The 25,041-nt window shown below is 43.8% G+C and overlaps 1 protein-coding gene across 5 annotated transcripts in view; it reads left to right on the forward strand.

The window, feature by feature from the left end:
- Positions 1 to 23,555, forward strand: part of SPSB1 (splA/ryanodine receptor domain and SOCS box containing 1) — a 38,310-nt gene extending 14,755 nt beyond the window's left edge. For 2 of the 5 annotated variants that reach the window (XM_040586968.1, XM_040586970.1), the window contains exons 2-3: positions 17,015 to 17,842; positions 21,449 to 23,555. In XM_040586968.1, the coding sequence (XP_040442902.1) occupies positions 17,149 to 17,842; positions 21,449 to 21,576 (822 nt within the window). In that variant the 5' untranslated portion in view covers positions 17,015 to 17,148 and the 3' untranslated portion in view covers positions 21,577 to 23,555. The other 3 variants (XR_005826892.1, XM_040586969.1, XM_040586971.1) reach the window with 3 other exon arrangements.
- The last annotated feature ends 1,486 nt before the right edge of the window (positions 23,556 to 25,041 follow it).

Genomic DNA, 25,041 nt, shown 5'->3' on the forward strand with positions numbered 1-25,041 from the left:
TAAAGGTGATGTGACTAAGCTGTGTGCATTGAGAAGATTGTTTCCAAGGGCAATGCTGAAGTATGCTTGCCCTCAGAGAGAGGGAAACTGGTGGATAAGGCTAAGACACAGCATAGCTTGTGTAGCCTGTGACTTTGGGAAATGAAGAATTCCTAAACTTGGCCATGGCTGGCTTGCTGTGTCAGGACATGGAAAAGATGATGTTGACATGATTTATTATGTTACAAGAGCTATCTAATGCAGCAGAGGCACATCTGATATGCAGGTAATGGGGTCAAGATCTCCTTTGAGAGTAGGGACTAGGGGAAATAACTCCTCAAAAATGGTAGAAGCCAGATGCTTTTGGAGAGAAATTGCAAAAGGCATTTTTTGGAAAATGGCAATGTTTGGTTTTTTTTTTTTTTTTTAATGTCTACCTGGTCCTGCTGAAACTACCAGACTTACTGAGGGAGGTCACAGAAGGCTTTTTTGCATATAGGGCTGGTGCTGGAGGCGTTGTAGAGTCTGACAGGCTTTCAAGTTAGGAATCCTAAATTTTATTTCAAGAACCTGTCATGATTGTGAGCTGATGAGCTCCTGCTTTGGGTGCATGTGCAGGGGTGTTGACTTCTGAAAACCATCCTTTGGCTAAGTGAACAGAATGGTTTCCTAAACAGTATGGAGAAAAAAAAAAAAAAAATCCTCAGTGACTCAACATTCTCCTCGTGTGAGGTTTTTGTCTTCAGTGGTGACACCCTCAGATTCCACAGACTTTGGGACAGGAAAGACGTGAATCTATAGTTTAAGCTGTGAAATACCTACTGGGTCTTTACGCATGAGGATGTAACTTCAGCTATCTTCAATGCTTAACAAGCCCAGGATGAAGAGATCTGAGTAAACACTGTAGAGGAATGCTGAGTTTTTCCATGTGGCAAGGTAAGACAGAAAGACCCGTGAACTAAAACTATGTCTATATTGCTTAGGGTAATTCACTGTCCAGTAAGAAGGCACTAACAGCTAGTACAAGAGGCTGAACTACATTTACTTGTTTAGGATTTTTGACCTGAGGATTAATGCTAAATTCAACCTGAAACTGGCTGATTAAGAAACTGGAATGACTTGAACAGAGGAAGATGCATAACCCTAAGTATAAGGAGAGTTTTTGCCCCAGTGATGTTTGTCAAGCATTGGAACAGGTTGCCAGAGGTTGTACAGTCTCTGCTCTTGTAAACCTTCAAAAATAAACTACATGGAACTCTTGAGTAACCTAGTCTGACCCTGCTTTGAGGAGGAGATTGGATTAGAGACCTCCTGAGGTCCCTTCCAGCCTAAATTAGTCTATGATTCTATGAAATAAGCTTGCATAGGCATCTTGCTGTGGTATTATCAGAAAAGTTAAATTCTCGAAGTGGGTTGGCTGCTTTGTTAGATGATAGACAAGACTTATTTCCTGCATAGCCAGATTAGAATTCGGGGTTTTTGGTTGTTTGTTTCCCAGTTTATCAAAAACTGTCATAACCAATTTCTGCCCTGAAAAACAGATTAATCTTGTTTCAATTCTCAGCATCGCTACTAAAACTTCTTTAATTAAACGTTTGGAGAAAAAAGCTTTCTTCCAGTCTTGTCTCATTGTTGAAGGGGAGCCACAAAAGAAAATTTGACTCTAATTAAACTTCACAACTACTCCTATCCTGTGGTAATACTGAATACTTAGCAGTGGCAAGTACTTTTGCTTTGACAATAGTATTTCCTTTGGAGCAGGCAGTCCTTGGAAGGACACCAGTGTTTCTAGGCTCTCAAAGCATCCACACAAGCTTGCTTTATTTTCTTTCTCTGAGCCCGGCCATCTGTATGTCAGGAGGTCATCATACAGGGGTTTATTTTGTCATGGCATTGTACCAAGGACTGTCAGTTGCTATACCTCTGAATCCTTTGACTACTTGTTGCAGTGCGGTGTGCTGGACAATGGAGCTAGCTCTTGCTAGTGGTCTGTCCCTTCTGCGATGCTGGAAGACTGTGGTAGGAGAGATATAACTGAGGGATTCTTTCTTGGGGAGCAGTGAAGGACTAAATTTTAAGAAAGCAGACAGTACACTGACCAAGCAGCTTCCCTTTGCTTTCAAAACTTACAGAAAGGAGCAACATCCTGAATTGTGTCCTTAAAGGGTGTTTAGGATTTGGGGGCATGATTAACAAGGTGAACTGTCTTTCTGATAAGTATTGTAAGGAAAAGTTCGTGTCCCTTAAATCCACAGGATGATGGATCTGACTTGCAAGGTATAATTAAGATCAGTTAAATGTAGTTTTGGAAGATGTTTTCCTTCCCAAGTGATGCTGCCCAAGGCCTTAGCAGCCATACTGTCTGCGTTCCAGGCTTGTTACATGATGTTCAATAATACAAGATTTAAAACAACAGTTACTGAACTGCAGTGTTCCTAGGCTTTGCACTTAGTTTGTCTGATGCCAGCCCCTCTCTAAAGAGGGACATGACTATCATGATAGGTCAGAGGAACCCAAGTAACTTAATCCCTTGACCAAGTGATAAAAGGGTGGGGGGAAATGCAGTGTACAGGCTGAGGCAGGCTGTTGGTGAGGTACTGCTAGCACCTGTTTCTGAGCTGGTGGAAGGAAAGAGCTTTGGGAGAGGTTGTGCTTGGTATACTATATCTTTCTCTGCCCTTTTTTGTACTTAAAGCTCTGCATAGATGGGGTTGCACTATAGCACTAGTCCTGTGTAGAAAGATGCAATAGCTGTGTATGCAGAGATCCTTAACTGCATTAAACTCCAGGGATATAGAATGAATTGTGTTATGTCTCATGACTTGATTGTCATAGTATCTGATCAGATGGAAAAGACTCAGTCAGGAAATTAGCTTCTGACTGAGGGCCTGAATTACTTCCTCCCTGAAAAATAGCAGTAAGCATGCATAGTTGAATGGGAGTCTTTCTACATCCAACCCCCTGCCTGTGGTGGGATTGCTGTGACAGAGGTCAACACTGTGACTAAATGCAGATTGTAGAAGGGAGGGTGAAAGGGATGAACTAGGAAGCAGAGCATGACTGTTGAATGTGAGGAAAAGGATGCCAGCTGAGTTGCTGAGGATGCAAATGTAAACAAATTTATAAAACTGGAGGAGGAAAAGCTAACTTTTGCTTCTTTAAATGTCAGGGACAAAGCAGCTTTTTGTAAGGAGGAACTGAATGATGCCCAGCACACTTGATACCCAGCAGGACCTTGGAATGTCCTACTCATTTCATAGGGCATCCTCCAGTCCTGTTTGCATTTTGCCTCAATTATCTCCCTGTGATGCAACAATGAGAAGCGTGCAGCGCTTTTATTGACTTGTACAAAAAATATTTTCTTCTACCCTGCATGGTGGGTGGGTAGTGGTATTGTTGCCCATCTAAATGGGGGAAATGCAGATCCAAGGAAGTGATGTACAGAAGCTTCCCAAACTGAGTGGCAGTGAAGCAGGGATGGAGCATAACTTCAGTTCTGCACCATAAGGCCCTGATTTTGCTGTGACTGAATGTGCTGCTCTGCCCTCTCTTGCAGAGAACTGTTGTATTCTGTTTGTGGTGCAGTAAGAATCTAATGTTCTGCTTAGAGGGAGCAGAGAGACACTGTTGCAATAGACCAAGAATTACTTGGTTATAGTACATGGCCCAGATTTCAACTAATCTTTTCCATAGCACTGATGAGCGGTACTAGACACTTGTTTAACTTCCCCTCTGGTGTAGATGTATTTGATGTAGATACATGTACTGAGGCTTCAGACACAATAAACCCGTTTGAGGGCAGCAGGTTGAGTAATTTGGTGCTTGGCAGCAGCTCTGTCGTGGGGATTTTTGTTTTACTGTTAGCAGTGCTTGTGACATCTTTAAATTAAAAGAGGAAGGAGGCGGCAGGGGTTGGGCAATCTTAATGTTAAAATCTCAAACTGTAAATGGTTTTCCTGAGAGAAGGAATCCTGATGGATCCTACATGTCTCCTAACAGAGTATTCTGTATTGCTTTTAGGAGCAGGGACTGAAATCCTCAGGATCTGCTGTGTACCTTACATTGTCAACCCATCTACTCAAGAAAATTCTGCTTTTTCAGGTCTATAGTACTCACCCAAATCTATGTGACTAACACAGTAAGGGGCTCAGTTCGGTTCTCATGCAGGCATTGGTACTTGATGTGGACTAGGTGACTTCAGTAAACTATTGATGGGCTTTTTGCGTTTATGGAAGTGTTGTGAGTTGCCTTCTCCTGCCCACTGAAAGCAGCACAGCAGCTGTCCTGGAAAAAAAGAGGACTTCTAAACTAGCACTTCTAGCAATTACTGTAGTTTTAAGTCTATGAGAAACCCAACCATGTTGTATGCGATGTGTTTGAAGGATTGGGGAAGCGAGAAAGGTCTTCTAAAAAATTGCTTCTAAGCAAAGGATAGCTAAAATAGGAGGCTAACCTCCCATGAACTGGGAGAGAATAGCACAAGATGCAGCTGTACAAGTGTCTTTGCTCTGCCATGCTGTCACCTAGGAAGGAGACAGAAGAGGAGTTTTGGTAGGTGACTGCTGGGAACTTTAACATGGATTTGTTTTAATACAGCTGCTGCTAGCATTTAACCACAGTGATTCATTGTTAACTGTTCCAAGGGGAAAGCAGTGCTTTGTTACCAAAACCATTGTCCTGATGGCTTTTGTTGGCTAATCTTGCAGTCTAAGCAAAAAAAGCTTTTGATACAGGAATGGAAGTCTTGGACCACTCTTTCCACCCACTGCTCCCCTCCACATCTACTGGCTATCACACAAAAAAATGAATCAAGATACTTAAACAGACATGAGGGATGCAAATGGAAGTGGGGAAGTAACTAAACAGGGAGCTCTTGTGCAAGAGGGTGGCTTATTATGGATTATGTGGGCTTCTTTAATGCAAATAGCTCTGAATGTAAATATCTACTATTTAAAATTTATGATGGCTTAATTGTGGAGGAAATGCCTTTCTAAATGCAGCCTGTCTTGGGACCTTATGGCTTCAGTGCTGGAGGGAAGGAAGGAGAAACATTAGGCAGGCATGGCAGCTTGGCCAGATGCTGACTATTTTTCAAACATCAGTGCTGAACAGCTTATTACTCCACCTGTTGAATGGCTTCTGGAGGGTAGTGGCTGTCAAAATAATTGCTACTTGTTCCTGCTGGTCTTGTGGGCTAGGGCAAATGTCTGTATTATGGGGCAGTGAAACAGCTTGGAACAACATGGTCCTGGATTGGTTCCCCAGTTCAGTCTTCAGGGTGATTGCACTAATGCTTGCGCTCATACAGCAGTGTGACCGAGTAAGATGGGGAGGGCTAGAGGAAGAGAAACAGTAACTAATGGTCAGTTGGACTGTGGTTTTCACTGCACTGGAATGAGGCCTGACCTGATGATCATCCTCTGGTCAAGCCAGTAACTACAGTGAAAGGGTAGACAGTCTTCCTTCTCCCCATTTCCAGATCAGTTTTCAACAAAAGCTTCTGAGCAACTGACGGGCCTTGTCACTGTGTTTGAAATGCTTTTGAATGGGAAGCTAAAAGCAGACCAGTACTGTAGCTTTGTCAGGACAGGTACCTCTTCAGTCCTTTGTCATTCCTGGTCATTTCCCTGACACTACTGAGACCGCCCATTGATAACTTTGGAGTTGAGGCTTTAAGGCCTGGTTTGAAGGCAGATTTCCTAAATGCTTGCTGTTTTGACTTTTTGTGAGGGTGGACTAAGTAGAGCCCTGGAAGACCCTGAAATTTCTTCCTGGGTAGCCATCTAACCTATGGGTCTTGAAGACAAACCCATCTGAGACCCTTCCATGCTGGCTGCATTAGCACTTGGCTGACTTGGAGTTGCTAAGCTCCTTGTATGGATAGGACAGCCCCATTCTCAAAGCTTTTATGTAAGGGTAATAGTATATGGCATCTGAACAGAAGCCTCAGTGTAATCCTTGGTTAGAATTATTAAACTGAGCTGTTCATTAATTTTAACAGTGTGTGATGGTAGAAAAGCAGCATGGAGTTGGCTGCTAAAGGACAGGGAAGTTGTAAGAAAAGTACTGTTAGGCATTGTACTTGGTACTTCAGTCCTGCAAACTAGTCTTTCAAGTGCAGCTTGTTTATAAAACTGGGGATTTCTTGCTTGCAATGTGCCAAGCATAGATTTCAACCTTACAGGAATGTGAGGCTTCCTCTGGAAGTGGTGCTTGTTTAAATGCAAAGTCTCTATAACATAAGGAAAAACAATCAATTGAAGGTGGCTGGGTAGGTATAAAGGTGTAAGAAGAACCTCTACATAAGGTGAAGAAAGGCTGCCTGTGACCTCTCTTCCCTCTGCTTATGTGACTTCCCATAGAACTTAGTCTGTGAGCAGATCATAGAGCCATCTTTTGAGTGCATGTAAAGAAATCAGAGCTGTGAATAGACTGCCTTTTGCAGGTGACTTACACAGTTGGTGTATCTATGCTAGCCTAGTTTTTTCAACCTTGGAATAAACTCCCCTGAGACACTAGTGCCTTTTTCTTAAGGGAAAGACTGCAGTGAAGCAACCTGGGAGCACCCTTCATAGTTGTATCAAACAGTCTCAATTTCAATACAAACAAACTCCGTCCCTAGAAAATGGATTCTTGACACAAACAATGAGGAAAAGCATCACTTGTCTGATAGACCTAGCCTGGAAATGAGACCAGGAGCTAAAAGAAATAGGACTTTGCCAAATGTGACTGAGATGAGAACCTGGTGTGTGGGAAGTATGTCTTGTCTGGTCTGGAAGACACTTGATCTGCTGCTCTCTTCTCTAAATGGGTACCCTCATGCTGAAGCATGCAGAGAACTTGCTGTGCTGGTGGAACGTGCTTGCAGGTGTAGTGCTATAGCCTCCCACAAGCTCCTCCAAACCAGTGCATTGGCTGTAAACAGCTTGTGCTCCAGAATGGCTGTGCTGATGATGGTGTGCAAAGTACTTTGAGTGAGAATAGGGCTGTACATAAAGGGCATAGTAATTGCAACAACTTACTGGTTTTTCTCCAGGCTCTCCATCTGCAGTGGCTGCATTGCTTTCTGACCCTGCTGTCACGTCTCCCTATCCTTTTCCACAGGAGGAAGGGAGCTCTGTGGAGTTGTACAGGTGCTGTCTCAGCTCAGATCTAACTGCCAAACCACAGCTGTTTTGCTATTTCCTCCAAAAGAATCTTTCTAGAGTGCAGATTTATGGCTCCAAGCTGAACTTGACACAACTGATCTTTGTCAGCAGCATTTCCCCACTATAGCCTGTCCACAACTTCTGCATTAAAACAGTGATGTCTGCAATTCACTTGTATGTGTTGTTAACTTGAGAGCCACAGGCAAATGGTTAGGCTGCTAGCTGAGCTGACTGTCATCTAAGCATGTGACCAGTTGTGTTTGTGTGTGTGTTAAAAAGCATGATTCAGATGCTGAACTCTTATCTGGAACCCAAGTTCATGAGGTCAGTCTTCTAGGTTTGTAGCAGCTGCCTGTAAATACTTGCTAAAATACAGAGTTCAAAAGTTGCTTCTGGAAAATAGCATTTCAGCAGCTGGCTACAAACAAATGTTCTAGACCAGCAGGAAGTTACAGGAGTGGAGGGGAGAGGTCTAAGGAAGGCTAGAGCTGCAGCTGCGGGACAGGGGAAGGGACTCTGGCTGAATTTCTCAGTGCTTAGCTAAGATGCAGAGCTGTCAGTTCAATGCGGGATGGTCAGCTCAGGGCTCCATCCTGCCTTATGGGGGAAGAGCTTTAGTTGCTGCCTTTCTGGCCTGTTCAGTCAGCTCCTACTTGCTGTGCACACTTATAATGGCTTCTCGTAGGCCCCATGGTCAATTTAGTAACCTTCTTTATGCCATACGCTGTTTATTCTGCAGTACAGGCACTTGTGGCAGTGTTCTGCAATGTTAGGGGTATGTCTTCAAAGTAAACTTCTATTGTACAGTTAGCGTGCTGGGAAACCAGAGCAAACTGCTTCATTCCTTTTCGTATCTATATGTTAAATTACCAATAAATGAACTGTTTCTAGCCAGAGTATCGTTGTCCCAACTTGAACACAGCTTTTGCTCTGTGAAGGCTACAGACCATGGGTAAGGGTGGAAAGGAAATGGACACATCGCGCAAGGGGATAAGGAGAAACTATGCTGTTGGTAACACAGAGGTCTGAAGCCAGCAGTAGTAGTTGCTTAATCTACATGTCTTCCTAATGCTGCTGTCCTCAAAATACAGAGGACCAAGTGTCCTCAGGGTGGTTTTGGGAAAGGTACAAAACACTTGCTTTAGAGTACTAGTCTAGGTAGACTGACCATAGGAAGATGGACTAACAATGCCTCATGCCAAAAACAATGGCTTGCAGTGACTGAGGCTTCTAAAAAGCTGATCCCAGCTGCTTTGTGGCTGCATATTACGAGCTGGCTTCCTCTCCTTGAAGGAGGCAAGGAAGCAGAGGTCCTGAAGAGATAGTTTGCTGCCGTTTGTCCTTTAAGGAAAGAAAGTCTCCGGCCCAGCATCTTGTTAAGAAAAAATCCTTTCTGCAATATGTTATGACATATGCTCGGGTATGTGGGATGAATGAAAGATCATGGATTGTGCTGGTAGACATAGCCATTATGTCAGTATGGCATGCTGATCTTAGTGCTGTGCCTGTGAGTGCATATTAGTCATCAGTGGGAGAGGCTGTGGAAGGATACATGTTCCACTGTGGTTCTGAAGGGTTATTAGGGAAGAGCCTGTCACTAAGTACAGGGCCTGAGTGGAAAGGAGAACTTAACTCCAAATATTTGACCATTTTAAGACTGGACACCCACCAAAGATGGCACTGCCAGAGCAGGCAAAGGGCTGAAATCTGCCTCTGAGAAGCTATTTTGAAGAGCCTTCAGTAAACGCTGTGTCTGGTCTTTAACACACAGTTGGCATTCATAAGGTACCTGGGAGCTACCTTATACAGAGCTGTAAAGGGTTGAATGACCTTTCTGAAGCATCCATTAAATTTCCTCTGTAAGGAAAACCAGCCCGAGTTCACATTCTTCATTTAAAGAAATGTCTTGGTTTCTCTGCAACCAAAATTACCGTTTGTAACTAGCCTTTAATAGGAAAGATTTCTGGCAGCATCTTGTGGAACTCCTTTTGTAATGACTGAAGCAACTTGAACAAATACTTTGCAAAGTAACCTCTCACCTGTTGCTTAGTAGTATTTTCTGCTAGATTATGCAGCACTGCAGTTAACAGGCACTGGCTGGGTAGGTGGACAGTGGAAACTTTAGGCTGTCTCTAGTAAGTGGCTTAGTTGACAATGGGTGATTGTTGCTTCAGATTTTAATTTACTCAGATATGCTGTACTGAGTAACTTCAGTGCTTCACTTCAGAGAACCAGATACTCCATAACATGGTGTAACAGGGCATGCTGCTTTCATCACACTACCTTTCAACACAGCAAAAATAGCTAGAAGACTTCTGCAGAAACTGTCTGAATCATTCTTAGGAGGGGAACATTGGAGTGCTGTGTTCATACAGACAAGCTGATTCTCAGTGGTTACAAGTCCTAGCAGCATTGTACAGTGATGTGCTTTTGGCTTTCTTGGACAGAAGCCTTTTTTTGTATGTCTCGGGATGGGCATGCTTATGCTAGCTGCCTCATGTACAGAAGAGCAGATCTCTTGGTCTCAGTGTAGTAGATGAATGAGGCTATTCACTTGGCAAGGTGGCTTGTAACTTTGTAGTCTAGGTAAATCAAGCATTGTCAAATATAAGGGTCTTGTTCTCCGCATCCCTGGTGTATCTTGAGCATAGTTACTTGTCAGGGGCCTCTTACTGTGGAAGGTTTTCCTTTTTGCTGGGATGCATGCCATCTTTCTTGCCCAACCTCTTGTGATCTCAGAGTGACTACAGTTTCACTTTCTGTGGAGGCTTCGGAGCCCTGCCAACAGCTAAACCTGCTGAGCCAAAGTGCTTCAGCTCCAGTAGGTGGGGCTGAGGAAGTTGCCCCTGTGGCAACCTTCTGTGTAGGGCAGGATAGCAGTGAGGCTGGCAGCGCTGCCAAAACCAGTGCTGTGCAGTAAGGGTTGCCTGCCCAGCCCTGATCTAAGCAGAATTGCAACACTCTGAAACTAGCTATAACCACGTTGTTAGTGCGGTTGTTCCTGTCATCTGTTCTGTAGCTGCTTGGTCTCTACTAACACAGCACTGGAAAACTTTAACACATAGGTGAGTGAGCTCTCCCCCCCCAAAAGGTTTGGTGAATATTTAGTGCTATGGGAATGGTGCTAAAGCCAGAATGCTGGTGAAATGCTGGATGGGGTGCCACAGCCTTCCTGTGACCACTTTATGCAGTAGGCAGAAATACACAGTGCAAGTGAAGTGGTATATTTTTTGATGCTGGAAGTTAACACCAGGGAAAATTGGGTGTTCTGGTTCTTTGGGGGCTAAAGTTTGAATGCTATTTGAGGCCATGGTAGTTCTCTGTCTGCTCCAGTTAAGATGTTTGCAGTATTGCTGATGTATTTTGGATTTTAGCTTGGTTTTACAGAAAGTCTGTGATCAAGGGATCAGTTCTCAGCACTATCAAAGGAGAATGGGGAAAATACCTGGCGTTGAGGTGCAGCTTCTAGAGATCACATTAAAGAATGGCTAGCATTGTGAAGGGTCTCTGTGTGGGGAGTTCCTGACACACTAGTTGTGCAATTGTGCATGTATCTTGAAGGACTTGAAAGGTGACCCTGGGTAAGCTGCTGCCAGCAGGTGAGTCAGCAAACTAGGAGTAGTATAGCTCCTTTGTCTGTTGGCTTGTGGCATGAACATTCAGCCCAAGAAAATGGACCAAGTTTACTTAATGTTTTCTAGTAAAATCATGGAAGCCTGAGCAAAGCTACATGAGCTCTTTAGCCTCACTTATTAGTACTGTCTGGGATTTTTTAGTTCAGCTAAAAGTAAAAAAGTAAATGACCATGTGCAGAATGTATATGTTCGTTCTTTCTCCTGAGGTGTGTTCTAGGCTGGAAATCTTTATGGTAGGGCTCTGATCCGTTGTCTGTAGAGCACCCAGAGTATGCTGGCTGTTTAAAGGTCTGGCCTCTTACCTGTAAAAGTACACTCAATAAACAGGGGAGAGCCAAGGAAGAGCCACAGTAAAGTGACTTGAAGAAACAGACTTAAAGTAAAACTGGATCAGGAATCGGGGAATTTCAGAGCATTCATCAGTTCTTGTAACTGATGTTCCGGACAGGCGCCCTCCAAGTGTTGAGTCACAGAGCAAGGGAGGAGCTGTAAGGAGCCATGGGTTTACTGAACTAAAGTTATCAAGCTTCTTGTAGCTGAAGTGTTTCTGGTCCTTCTTTCTGGTAAACCTTGTAACTGGAAGTGGTTTGTCAGTGTTCAACCTCACGAAAATGGGTGTTCTCAGTGGCTGAATGTCTCACAGGTGCTTAAATAACTGCAAGCATCTTCCAGTAAGATTATTTTCTATCCCCTTGCTTCATGGAGAATGCTTCTAGAACTCTTCAGTTGTGAACCATCAATGCTATACTAAGCCTCTGGCAGTGGTTTGGTAGCTCAAGAGCTGGGTTGGTTAATGGAACTAGCAGTGACAGTGACTCCTGAGTGGCTAGTACTAATACTTTGCCCTGTGTGCCAATTCTGGACTGGGACTTTGAGGGCTCTTGCTGCTGTGCACGTTGCTTCCAAATGGAGCTGAAAATCTGCACAGCAGCCTGTTAGAATTTGTATGTCACTTTGAGATGTAGCTATCTGAAATAACCTCCCACTGTGTAACAAAACTTTCATGGGGACAGCCTTTTGGCCTCAAATAAACAACGAGGGCATACTGGGTGAGTATTCTTTGGTTTAAGTTCACTGTATTGGTAGCTTGGATTGTGTTTCTGGTGTGTGTTCAGATCAGGTGAATGGGTTTCAGTGCCAGCATGGGTAGGAGTGAGCTGAATCGTCTAGGAGCGATAAGGAGCCTTGTTTGGAATGTGGACGACTTTTTAATCTAGCTGTGTGAGTTGTTTAAGGGGCACTATTTAGCCTCGTGTTTGCAAGGTGCTCCTCTAGGCTTTGGGGGAAACCGGGAAAGTAACTGAAATCAAGATTCTGTTGTTGAATTTGTACTGGGGGACAAAATACTCTGTTGTGGATACTTGAGACTGCTACCTGCATGACATCTGCCTAGCTGCAGTTTATGAGGTTCCCTGTCAGTTGAAGGGAGTAGATGTGGCCATGGGCACAGTGTGGCTCCATTGTTGTACACAGCGTTTTGGTGAACTAAACAAAGATGACTGCCTCAGCTGGAGAGGTCTGTGGTAGGCAGTTACTTTGCCTAGTCTATGTCAATACCTACACAGAGGGAGCTGGATGTCAACTCTGCTCTGCCATATACATTCCTTTTCTCAGCAAAGCTGCGTCCTCCCCATTCAGCAGCAGGGACTTTGACACCTTCCATTGAAATGCCTTTGCTGTCTCCTGCCTTGATCTATTTGCAGCAAGCAGTTGTTTTGAAACTTGGCGTGTCTTTCTAGAATGGCAAATTGCCTACTTGCTCTGAAGAGCTAAACGGAGGGGAGATCTAATTCTCACTGAAAATAGCAGTGAACATTTTTCTCTGAGACATTCTAACTTTGTTCCAAAGCTTTTAAGCTTAGAAGGTTAACAATAAGACTGAAAATAGCATGGGAGCAGAACAGAGCATCATGGGGGTGAACTGATGTTTATAAAGCAGAGCAGGATTGCAGCAAGTGTGAGCTGTGATACAATAGATAAAAGCACTTCCAGTGCTTACATTTGTGCTTAAACCTGCAACAGTTCAAAGGTTTTGAAGTAGCTAATTTGCTAGTATATCTTTTTATTTAGGGCTAGCTGTGTCTCATATCAAGCTGCCCAGGGCGTTAATCCATTAATTTAAGAGGGTATGCTTTTCTGTGCCTCTCCTGCTGAGGGAAAGTGCCTGTATTGTCTTGCGCATGAAGAGGTTTTTCCTTTTAACAAATGAGAGCATAATTGTGCTTCCTGACTGTAGGGCAAGGTGCCACTCTGCAGTTCTAGACCAAGCTAGTGCCAGGAGCAGTGGAGCCAGCTCTGAGCAGGAATCATTGCCTTGCCCTAATAAGGAGCCATTTTACAGTTATTACATTAAATCTTGGCATATGGTGCTCAGTATTTGACTTGTGCTCACTCTAATAGACCCCTCTGTTCCAATCTTTTCCCATCTTTCCCCCTTTCTCTTCTTTATTCTGGTCATTGTCCTTTTCTGCCTGGGAAGTCATAACTAACGCAAGTGATGAGTGCTGCTTGTGCTAAGGAAAGGCTTCTTTCTCCTTGGAGCAAGCAGTGAGACAGTATCCTAGTCCACGTGCTTCAAAAGTCTGTGCTGTCTTTCACTGTGGTGATTCCTCTTCTAGTGCAGCAGCCTTGACAGAAGTATGATGAAAACAGTCACAAAGAACAAGGCATTGTTTTGCTGATGAAGAACAGAGTTGTACTCATACTTGAGCATCTTGTGCTTTGAAGCAGTTTGCACCAACACTCCTGCAGTCTGCTTAGTTTTAGTTCTTGCTGCTTATGTGGTGTTGTCGCATGTAGCGTACAGCTCTCGGGAAGCCTCTGCCCCTCCTTCTCCTGCCAATGTTTTGTTCTTTGATCCTAATCAAAGTTGCAACAGGTGAATTTGCTTGTAGACTTCCAAGTGTGCTTTAGCCAGTGCTTTGACAGCCTTTGTCCATGTACTGTAGGGGAGGGAATGCCAGGTGGTTCTGAAGGTGGTGCCTTCTGTAGAAATGCCACATGGCTCAGTCCTGTCACAGCAGCCTGATTCTTTATCCCAGCCTGAGCAAATGACTTAGGCTGAAACTTTTTAAACATCGTTGCTTCTGGTCAGCATTAGTGTGCCTTTCCCAGGGAAGACACCTGCTAAAGTGATTTCACAAATCTCTCCATAACAGAGTTGGTGTCAAAATTTAAGTATAGAACTGAGAACTTCAGTAAACACAGGCATGAGGGCTTAAAGGTGGGACAGGAGGATGATTGGGAGGAGCTGCCGTCAAATGCTTGAATAACTGTGTGCAATACACGTGCCGAGTTGAAAAAGCAGATCAAGCAACTTGCTAGGTGGGTTTGTAGGATTCCACAAAGTCTGTGAAAGACAGTTGCAGCAGTGTGCTTGAACTTGTATACCAGCAGCTCGGCACATGTCTGTATTGGCTTATTCTTGGGATCAGCTGTTCCTTAGGCTTAGGGAGCAATGGAGCATGTGCCTTTAGAGGCTGGGAGTGTCTGTGTCATGGAAACACTTGAGCTCAACACCTGAGCTGTGGGGCAGAACAACTAAATGTGTTTGCACTGCATCCAGCGACTGCACTATACCTCAAAGGGTTTGGCTGTTACTTGCTTATTTTCAGCTGTCCACCAGCTGGCTTATGTAACTCAGGATTTGTGGATGGTACTTAACTTGCAGGATGTCTCAGTTACCTTGCCAGCTGATAATTATGAGACCTTATTTAATAGCAGTTGTTTTTTCAGGGACCTCAGATGTACGGCACTGTTTAGTTTGAAATAGTTATACTGCTGCCTAGTAATGTGACTTTTGAAGAACCTCAAACATTTTTCTCTGTGCTTCAAAAAAAGGGAAGGAAAAGAAAAATAGTCTTGTCTCTCTTTACTGAAGACCTGCAAGACTTTGAGCTCACTGTTCCAGTGGCATACCCTGGACTAGTAGTAAAAACCTGTAGGGAAGCTGGTGAATTGATCCCTAACTCGGAGCATATGTGAGGCTTCCCTGTCACCTTCTAGCTGAAGCCTTGCAGCTTATGTTCAGTAACGTTATTTTTAAAACAGATCTGATACATGCTCTATTTTTTTTTTATGCCAGATGAGGTCCTCGGTTGTGAGTAACTGTTGTGACTGTAGCTGGCAGGAGCCCTGTGTGATTGCCTCACTTCAGGAAATGTTAAAATAACTTTTTTTTTTTTTCTTAGAAAGCTAGTTCGCTCCCGTCCCACTTCTAATTCTAATCGCTGCCCCCAGTTTGGCAGCTGTCTTAGAGAGCGTTGTTTGTGTTGCTGAGTGAAAGCAGAGACACTTCAGTGGATGCAGTGCTGGAGGAGAGGTATGTGAAATGAGTTAGTATCTCAAGCCAAGCTGGTTTAAACTTTTTAGAAGTTTCTCTGAAATTTGGAAGGAAAACTGCTAAACTTTAAGAAGAATCTTGCTCCTCTCCCTGGACTATTGTCTGAAGCTGAGGATTCTTTTCCTATTGGAGAAGAGAAGCTGCTCATATGAAAGAAACCATACAGCAGGTTTATCTGCTCTCTTGACTGTAGCAATTCAGTGGGGCCGATAGTACAGACAGATGTTGGAGTGGGTTTCCTTGAGGCAGGACCGAGCAGGTTTTTGTCTGCTGTTTTGGCCTTGCAGTCAGGCCTTCAAGGTACTTAGCAAGGCTCTAGCGGGGTTGAAGAGAATTAATCTCCTCAAACCTGTGTCAATGGCTGCTAGCTGCTTTGCTAGGGATCTGTGGAAAGCTTGTAACTTGCCAGATGGAGAAGCTTTCATTATTATTGCCTGCTTTTACCTTTTGATCACTGTTACTGGGAGATGGTTTGTGCCCAGTTCTTTTTCTCTTTTGGAACTGTTGGTGCTGAGGGAAGAAAACTGTTTATGGCTGGGTAACAACAACAGGCAATACTTGTGTATGTCTCTGCAGTATGTAGCCTTTACTCTAGGGGATGCTTACATCCTAGAGGTTCCCCAAGAACTTTCACTTACAAATACCAGCCAAAACAGGAAGGCTGCAATTTAGTTGTCTTCATCTAATGTCTGTTAGATCTAGGAGCACTGCAAAGGAAGCACTGGAATACCAGCTGGGAGAACACAAAGTAACTACTTCAGTGTGTTACATGGATAAAATTTTTTTGGACCCTGCAAAAATATTGCAGGTACTAAGCCTGTTTGTAGTGCCTGTTGTACTTGCCAGTCTGCAATCCTTCTCTTGAGCTGGAACACAAATACATCCCTCCTGAAATGCAGCCTGCTTTCCCTTCCTTATAGTGGAAGCTATACTTATGAATGTTTTGCATTCTGAAGGCTAGTTCCAACCTGTGTAGACCAGGAGGAGACATTTATTAAGTAATGCCACTCTTTGCTGATAGGGGCAGCTTAGATGAAAGCTTTGCAGAGCAGTTATCTATATAAACCAATCTCTCGCTACTAGTCAGCTGTAGCATGTTACTACAGGGTCCAAAGACAATGCAATTGTAAACTCAGGTCTGTCATTGAGAAACTGACTGAAGCTGTTTGGACTGTTAAGTATTTAATGTCTTGTGTGTTTTGGCTCCATTGTGGATATCTATAGAGGTGGCTTTGGCAAGAGAAGAAACTCTCTGTGGTGGTTGGAAGGAGCTGGAGCAGTGAACACCACTGGGCAGCCTGGGCCTTTGCTGGGATGTCTTGCTCAGCCTGACCTTGTGGTATGAACTAGGGCTGGGAGACCAGACAAAATTATGCCTGTACAAGACACTTGTGTTCAGTCCTACCCCTGAAGACAGTCGGGGAGAAAATTTAAGTCTTGAGCATTACTTTATTCAAGGCAGAACCTAGTACTAACTTATCTCAAATCTTCCAGCCTGGACAGCATATAGGTGTTCATGATGTAAAAGCAAGGTTTGCTGGAGGGAGCCTAAATACAGATGTGCTCTCCTAAGGTTTAGTGATGCAGTAATAAGGAGCAGTGCATTCACTGTAAAGAGAAGATGAGCTCTGGTAGCTGAATCTCTACCTTATGTAGAAAAAGAACCAGAAATTAAAGTGCCTTTCTGAAGGAGGTACTATGTTTCTAATGCCCATCTATTTGATCTATATGTTATCTTTGGTATGCCAGGTATACTGCATAAGTAGCATGTATTACCCTTACTTGCTGGTGGAAAGTAAGGACAAGTTGTCAGGAAAAAACAGATTAAAACTGCGCTCTGTAAATGTTGCATGCAAGGCTGTATGAGCTAATGTTTAACTTTTCTCTTGTTTTTATTGTCTATCCATTAGGCAATACTGATTGGTGTGCATCTTGACGAGGTCTCCAGCAACCTTTTCTGAAGGGCTGAATGACAGCAGGAGAGGCTGGGTAAATCGATGAGTTTGCCTTGGGAGCCTATAAACAGGCAAAATCAGAACACACAATGGGTCAGAAGGTCACAGGTGGGATAAAGACTGTGGATATGAGGGACCCTGTATACAGGCCACTGAAACAGGAACTCCAAGGACTTGACTACAGCAAACCCACACGTCTGGACTTGCTACTGGACATGCCTCCGGTATCATATGAAGTCCAGTTACTGCATTCATGGAACAATGATGATCGCTCGCTGAATGTATTTGTGAAAGAGGATGACAAACTCATATTTCACCGGCATCCGGTGGCTCAGAGTACAGATGCCATCAGAGGCAAAGTGGGATATACACGAGGACTGCATGTGTGGCAGATCACGTGGGCAATGAGGCAGCGAGGCACGCACGCTGTGGTTGGGGTGGCAACAGCAGATGCCCCTTTGCATTCAGTAGGGTACACGACGCTTGTAGGAAATAACCATGAATCTTGGGGGTGGGACCTTGGGCGCAACAGACTGTACCATGATGGCAAGAACCAGCCAAGTAAAACCTATCCTGCCTTCTTAGAACCAGATGAAACTTTCATTGTGCCGGACTCCTTCCTGGTGGTTCTGGACATGGATGATGGGACGCTGAGCTTCATTGTAGATGGGCAATACATGGGCGTTGCCTTTCGGGGACTCAAAGGGAAAAAGCTATATCCAGTGGTAAGCGCAGTGTGGGGACACTGTGAAATACGGATGTGCTACTTGAATGGACTTGACCGTGAGTATAACTCTCTGTATTTGTTCTAGCAGCATAGATCTGTGTGCTACTTAAGTGTGCAGGCTTGCTAGACCATCCTGGAGAGGGTTTCCATTTTTCTAGAGGTGAGGATTTCGTGTTAGCGGAAGGATTGCCGGATACAGTGCCAGATCCATAATAGGCCATTCAAAAAGTTTGTTTGGCTGTAAACATGTATTGTTACCAAAGCACTACAGGGAGCAAGCAGGGTTTGGGGAGGTAGTACAGTAGAAGTTGATACCAGTCCTGTCCAGAGGCAACAAACCTTTCTGTATTGCTACTAGAGTATTAGTGGGTATGTCCTTCTGACAGTTGCATTATTGGCAACATAATCCTGTTGCCTCTTCACAGGAAAGTCTGAGGGACAATCACCTTCCTTAAATGGCTAATGAAGGGACTTTTAAAATCCCTTGTAGGCAAGAGTGGGAAGATCTGTCCCTATGTAGGGAAGTGGGAATGTCTCATCTTTCAAAAAAATAAGTACCTCGCTTCTCAGCTGCTTTCAGGACAGGTTGTGCTCATTTCCAGTGTGGGGCTGGATATTACAGCCAGCCCAACTTGCGTGCCAGGCCTTTTACTAATAGGGACATCAATCTGTAGCTAAGCTTAGTAATAAATTTGGCTGTCCAAGTGTGCTAGGGTCTGTTATCTCTCATAGTCAGAAATTCCCATGGGGCCATACTGTGACTCAGTTCTCTGGGTAGGGTGAAGGAAGCAGATTAAAATCTGGATTTATGTTGTTAGTGCAATAAATTTGGCAGTATTGATATAAAAAGAATAGTGTGCTCCCTGCATTCCACAACAGTATCTGCCCAAAGGCTATAGCATACTGGGCTCTATTATTTGTGCTTAGGGCGTGTTCTAATGCTAGGCCAGCAATGGCAAACCCCTGGCACTGGTGACATGAGGCACAGCAAGGCTGACACTGGGCATCAAAAACTGAGCTGTCAGAATAACCAGGAAAGCCTTGCAAAGGGATGGGAGAAAAATCCACAAGTGCTCTGAGAAATATGCTTCAACTCGGCAAGACCATGAGAGAGCTCTTGACAGAGCATTTTCTCACCAAAAGAAAGAAGCCGAGCTCATTCTGCCCCAGCAGCTTACGGAATAACAGCTCCAGTAGCTAGGTTTTTCTAAAGGGAATGGTCAAAGCCAAAAGCTGCAGCTCCCCTCAAAGCCAGCAAGTCTGTGGAGTTGTTGGCACAGAACTGCATTTAGCAAGGCCACCTCCAGTATTGGATTTGGTTGTAATGTGTTCTCAGCATAGGAGTGAATTGTGGGCACAAGGCCAGGAATGACAGGATGCTCTTTTGGCACAGATAGACAGAAGGTGTCTGGCTCTAACCGCTTCTGAGCATTCAGTAGCAACACTGTCCAGGGATTGTAGTGCTTGTGAATGGAAGGAGGTCAGATATGTGTGTGCTTTCTCTTTTGGTCTGGGGGTCTCCTGTCAGGCTGGGTTATCAGTGCAAACAAGGTGAGGACAAAGTACTTGTTCTTAATCTCTGTGGGAAGAAGATCCTCTCCTTTTAAGGCCATTAAACTGGAATGCGTTTGTTATGGTAACATCTGTAGGCTTTGAAGATCAGGGTCCTGCATCCTCTGGGATGCTGGCTAGATGATGCCTCTGTCCCAGCTATCTCCATATGCTGCAGGAGGAATTGGGACAGCCTTTGTACCCTGGTGGCTTAAGAATAAGCTACATTGGGAAGTGCCAACAGAGTGCTGCCAGTGGTAGGCTTGTCTGGCAGTATCACAGCCAGAGCTGAGACATGCAGTCTAGCTGTAGAGACCTGTCCCTACAGAAGAGGCAGCATGGATCTTGAAGTAGATCAGGAGCAGGTAGGACCAGCAGAGCCTTGGGCTGAGTGCAGCCATGCTTTCACCTGTGGTGCAGAACATGTATGACAAATGATGGCGCTTGGGAAGCAACAGCACTGCCCTGACAGATCTGTTTGCTCTCCACCCAGCTATCAGTGCAACAGAGGTGTGCAGAGAGAGGTATGATTCCTCAGGAATAATTGATGTTGGAAGCACTGGGAAAACTTCTAGAAAAAACGTTCTACTGCAGCTTCCCCTGGAGCAGATAATAGCTTGTATCCATAGCAGGGAAGGAGAGGGGGGAAATAAGGCATTAGTTCAGCTTTGGCTGCTAACTTCAGGAGGTGACAGACCAATTAAAGTGCATGTGTTTCTTGCCTATGTTACTAAGTCTCTCTTCAGCTAACAAACTCTTCTTCTCACAGGCGTTTTGCCAAAAGTTAGATAAAAATTATCTATCTTCACTTCTCAATGGAAGTGTTTCCTACATGGAGCAATATGATTGCTTGCTTTTTCCAAAGTAGAATCAGGACTGGCCTGGTCAGAGGTTACTGACAACACTCCCTTGTTCTAACTTTTCAATGTTAGCTGTAAGCAAAGGGACTTGTATCCACCTTACTGATGGCAAGAATTCCTGTTAAAAAAAAAAAAAAAAAATGCGATAACATGACCATGCTCAGAAAAAGTAAGCTTTCCCTGTCTCTCGGCTGTTAAAAACAGCTGTATGAACAGTCAGATTAATTTGGCTTGTAGTAGTGGAAGCTAGAGCTGTTGGCATCTGTCGAGGTTCCTGAAAACTGCAGCTTCTCAGCCAAACTTCCATTCCTGTGCATGTTTTTAGGTGCCTGTGTTCAGCCCAAGATGTCTGTAAAGGAAGCTTTCTAATGGTGCATGCTGAGCCCTCAGGCTGTTAGAAGGATGTCCAGTTATCTGCTTGATTTGGTATGTCTTCATGTTAGCCCTCTCTAGGGGAGGAGAAACCCCTTAGGCTTGAGCAGCATGCTGTGTAGAGGTGAGCTTTGACAGACTTGGCAACAGAAGCTGTGAGAAACTAATCTGTATCTTCCTTCTGTGCAGCTGTGACAGTGTTAACTCTTGCTTTGACCTTAGTCCCCCTGTATGTTATGAATGACTCTTCAGCATCAAAGGACCCCATATGCTGTTCCTGAAAAACTAGTATTATCTTCAGTGTTTGTAAGTACAGGTTGAAAAAAAGATAGCCAAAGGCTTAAATCTTCCCCAGGTTTATGACACAGGAGGGAATCCTCTAATGGAAAGTGTCAGAATACAAGTGGTGACATGAAGCTTTGACAGATGGCTTTGTTTTTCATGGGAGGTATGTAGTACAAATAAAGGAGCTGACAGCTGTTAACACTACTGTATGGGAGAAATCATGGTACTTTCTGGGTACCTGTGCCACATGATGCTATCAGGCCGTTTACTGCATTCTTTTATGTCAATGAATCTCCTGCAAAGATTTTTGGATACTACAGTAAGAGGCACTTGAATGCTGTTGCATTTGGGAAACTTGCATTAGCGGACCAGTATTTTTTTCTGTTCATGCACATATATGGCTTAAATAACCTCTACAGAAACATCATGCTCTGCCTGTGTATTTGATGAGCTGAAGTTGCTGATATCTGAATGCTCAATGGCTTGGCCCTGCAAACGTGCTGGGTGTTCACTTTTCTTGCCTAATCTTTTTTTGGGGGGGGATTTTTAGAATGAGCAAAATGAGTATTAATGTCTTGGGTCTCTTTTTCCCAGCTGAACCACTGCCTTTGATGGACTTGTGTCGGCGAGCTGTGAGGCTTGCTCTGGGCAAGGAAAGACTGAATGAGATCCCTACACTGCCCTTGCCAGCCTCCCTCAAGAGTTACCTGCTCTACCAATGACCTTCATGTTCAAGGATAGAGAGTTGGAACCAAGGCAAAATGTCAGAGCTGACCCACTGAGCAATGGGTTCTCCACCTTGTGTCATCACTACTGTTGGAACTCCTTGGCCAAAGTATTCCTGCCACTGCTTAAGTCTCAATGTACCCTTATTGGCAAGTTCTTAAGTAATACTTGTTTCACAGCTGAGTGGTTTGTTCTTTGGAAGTCACTTCCCCAGCACACCTACAAAAAGAACACTTACAGAAGCTTTGTGCTTCTGTGCTTATCCTGAGAAAAGGCCGTACTGCACTCTTTGGGTTTTACAGCCTAGGAGTGAATGATTTTCCTATGCCAGCTAAAGGGAAGAACATAATTTGGGGAAAGGTATTAGGAGTGGAAATTTTAAGACCACGTTCTAAGAATGCAAAGGCATGGGGTGGCCAGCAGAGTTGGGAAGAGTCTGGAATCCAAGAAGAATTAATTGCTGAGTTTTTAAAAACAAACAGAAAAACACTACCAAACCTCAACCCTGAAACACCAAAACAAAGAACCTTTCCACCAGGATGCTTCTAAATTTGGGGAAGGTGGTTATGTTGCTGTTGTCTGTATCTCTGCCAGGACTTCTCATCATGGTCTAATGCTGTTTCCTAGATAGTGAATCCTGCGTTCTTGTTTATCAGCACTGTTTTCTCCATTCTCCTGTTCTGTTCTCTGTTCTGCCTCTTCTTAGTGGGTTTGACTCCGTTGATTGAGCAATCATACTGTGTCATGACTTGCCTACTTCTGACTTAAAACTGTAAGTTTTAGTCTGGGTTCAAAGGCCCCTTGCTGATGTGAGGACAGGGAAGGGACGGACTTCTGCAGTTGGCTGAGATGGGCTGTATGAGCTGAGACTTGTTACAGTTACAGGTCCTACCATCTTAGGTCTGCTTTCTGTATAGCCTGTTTCAAGTTACGGCTTTAGAGAAACATACTGATGTTTCTCTAATGGCACTGCCAGGGAATTCTCTTAGATAAGCTGCTTAAAGTCATCCAAACCAGGCTTTGTTCTGTCATAGGACTTTGCCATAATCTCTAACTATGCAGCAGGAATAGTTGGCTATTTCTTGCTTGGGGGTGGGAAGTTGTCCCAGAGAAGGTGGTAGCAGTGTGGCTGCAGAAGTACCATCAGCAGATAAGAAATCAAGGTGATTGCTGCAGAATGTAACTTACAAGACTTTAACAGAGGCCAGTGGGATGATCTTCAGGTACAGCAAGAAAAAAGTGAACCTCTCCAGAGCTGGGGGGCAGGAGAGAACTGCAATAAACAGGATAAGCAGGTCAGGCAAAATCAGCACAGCCCAAATAGATTCTCACCTCAGTAGCCAAGTTAAGAGGATGACACTCCTTTACTAGCAGGAGCTGCTCTCTTGACCTCACCACAGGTCACTATGCTGCCTTTCTGGGGTTATTTTGCACATTTCTTTGTCTTGAAAATCATTTGTGTGGTTGGTTTTTGCTCTTGAGTTATCCCTTTGGTTCTGTGTAGGTACAAATGAGTTTAGTTGTTGAAAATGTTAATATATATATATTTGTGGTGTATGTAAAAGAACATGATTTAAACAGCTGCTGTAGGGTACCTTTTTTCAAGTAAACTACTTGCATAGTATATTTTTTAAGCACAGAATTGGTGCCAAGACTGGGTGGGGTATGATGTGCCCCTTTTTAATCTAATATTATGTTTTTTTAATGTAGGGGTTTGTACCAGTTTCTGTTACAGGGTGGGACACAAGAAAATTTGGTGTGTATGGAGCCCTACTTGGTTGCCTTCAACTTGAACCAGTGTCTTCCAGAATTCCAGGGAAGCAGCTGTGTTCTCCTGACTTACGCTCTTTGTGCTCCATTGCTTCAATATCTTCTCACTTCACCAGTAGATAGCTTTGTACAGTTTTAAATTTTGACTTTCTATTTTATGACTGTAGATAATGCTCAGTAACCTAATAAACTTTATTAAATATTACTTGATGTTGGGCTGTTTTTGCATGAAACAATCAGAGTTCTTTATATTGAGTTTCTACATGAATGGTGAGCTTATTCCCAAGAAGCCAGGCCAAACAAGTAAAACAAGGGCTGTTGTGACCTCTTCTCTGCTTGGAAGAATAACCATTTATAGCTGGCATCTGAAAGGTGTGTACAGGTGGTAGGCTGTAATGGCAGTTTCCTGAGATCTTGTGCAGCTGCCACTAGTGCCTAAAAATGGCTGCTCCGGATGGGGTTGAATATAGTCTGTGAGACAGCAGCCTTCATTTCTTAATTTAACTTGGCTTACAACTGACTTGTTACACCATAATACTTTTTTTTTTTTTCAAATAGATTTGAGTAGATTCAGTAGGCAGGGCTCTGGTTACATTGGCAAACTTGAAGCATTGTGTAGGTTTGCAAATTTCACTCCTAGATGATAGCAAATAACTTTTCTTCTTCTTCCAGGAAAGCTCATATGAAAAGAAACCACTAACCTACTACTACTTTGTGCTGATACCTGACTGCCCCTTTTACTTCGGAAGGGAGATGATGGATAGAAAAAAGCAAAACAAAATAGTGAGGGCTAAGGGGATGCCTAGCCAGCAGAACAGCACAGTTAATTGCAGAAGGTGCTGTGGCAGGTTAGGCTGACAGTCATTCTTGTATTGTGTGCTTGAGAAATTGGCTAATTTCAGTGTGTTCAGGGTAATTTCTTCAGGTCATGAACTTCATTTAGCTCAAGTCACTTGGTATTAGTTTTTGGTCATTCCCTACCAACTGCTATAAGTTGCTGTGTTGTCATGTATTTTGAAATCTATTTGCACAAGAGGCTTCATTTCTAGGCTGTGAGGAGACATGGATTATATATAGTTTGTGGAGCACAAACTGCTTGCTTGCTGGTTGATTTTGTTCTCCTCTGCTTCCAACCTGTGCGACAGAGATGCTGTCAAATTGTATCAGCAGTTAAGTTAAGCCTCTCCAAACTGACTGGAAATGACTTTGTACTTTTGTCAGTTGCAACAGCCTTAATTCCCCCTCCCCTCCACACACTTTTTCTGTCTTCTCTGCAGCTACCAACTTGTTTGTGGAAACCAAACTTACCAGTTGACATAAGCACTACGATATGTGAGGGGAAACTAGAGCTCAGAGGTATGCTCGTGAACTGCCTTATAAAGGTACTGGGTGAGGAGAGCTTAAAAAGTGGTTTCTTGTCTTTGTCTCCAGTCAGGGCAAGAATATTTTGTAATTTTGGATGTCTTAATCTTGTTGGGTTTTTGGTTTGTTTTTTTTTTCCCACATGTAGAAGACAACTGTAGATCCTAAGCCTAAATATCCAGCATATTCAATGATCATCAGTTTTGTTTTGCTGCAGGTAGTGGAGAACTTCAGTGAAACACTTTTTTTTGTGCTTGTTTGTGGACAAGGTCAGCTTCCCCTTCCCTTTCAGTGGAAGGCTGCCTCTGCTTTGCTGGGAACATGGCTGG

The sequence above is a fragment of the Falco naumanni genome, chromosome 3 (genome assembly GCF_017639655.2).
Source record: "Falco naumanni isolate bFalNau1 chromosome 3, bFalNau1.pat, whole genome shotgun sequence".
Classification (NCBI taxonomy): domain Eukaryota; kingdom Metazoa; phylum Chordata; class Aves; order Falconiformes; family Falconidae; genus Falco; species Falco naumanni.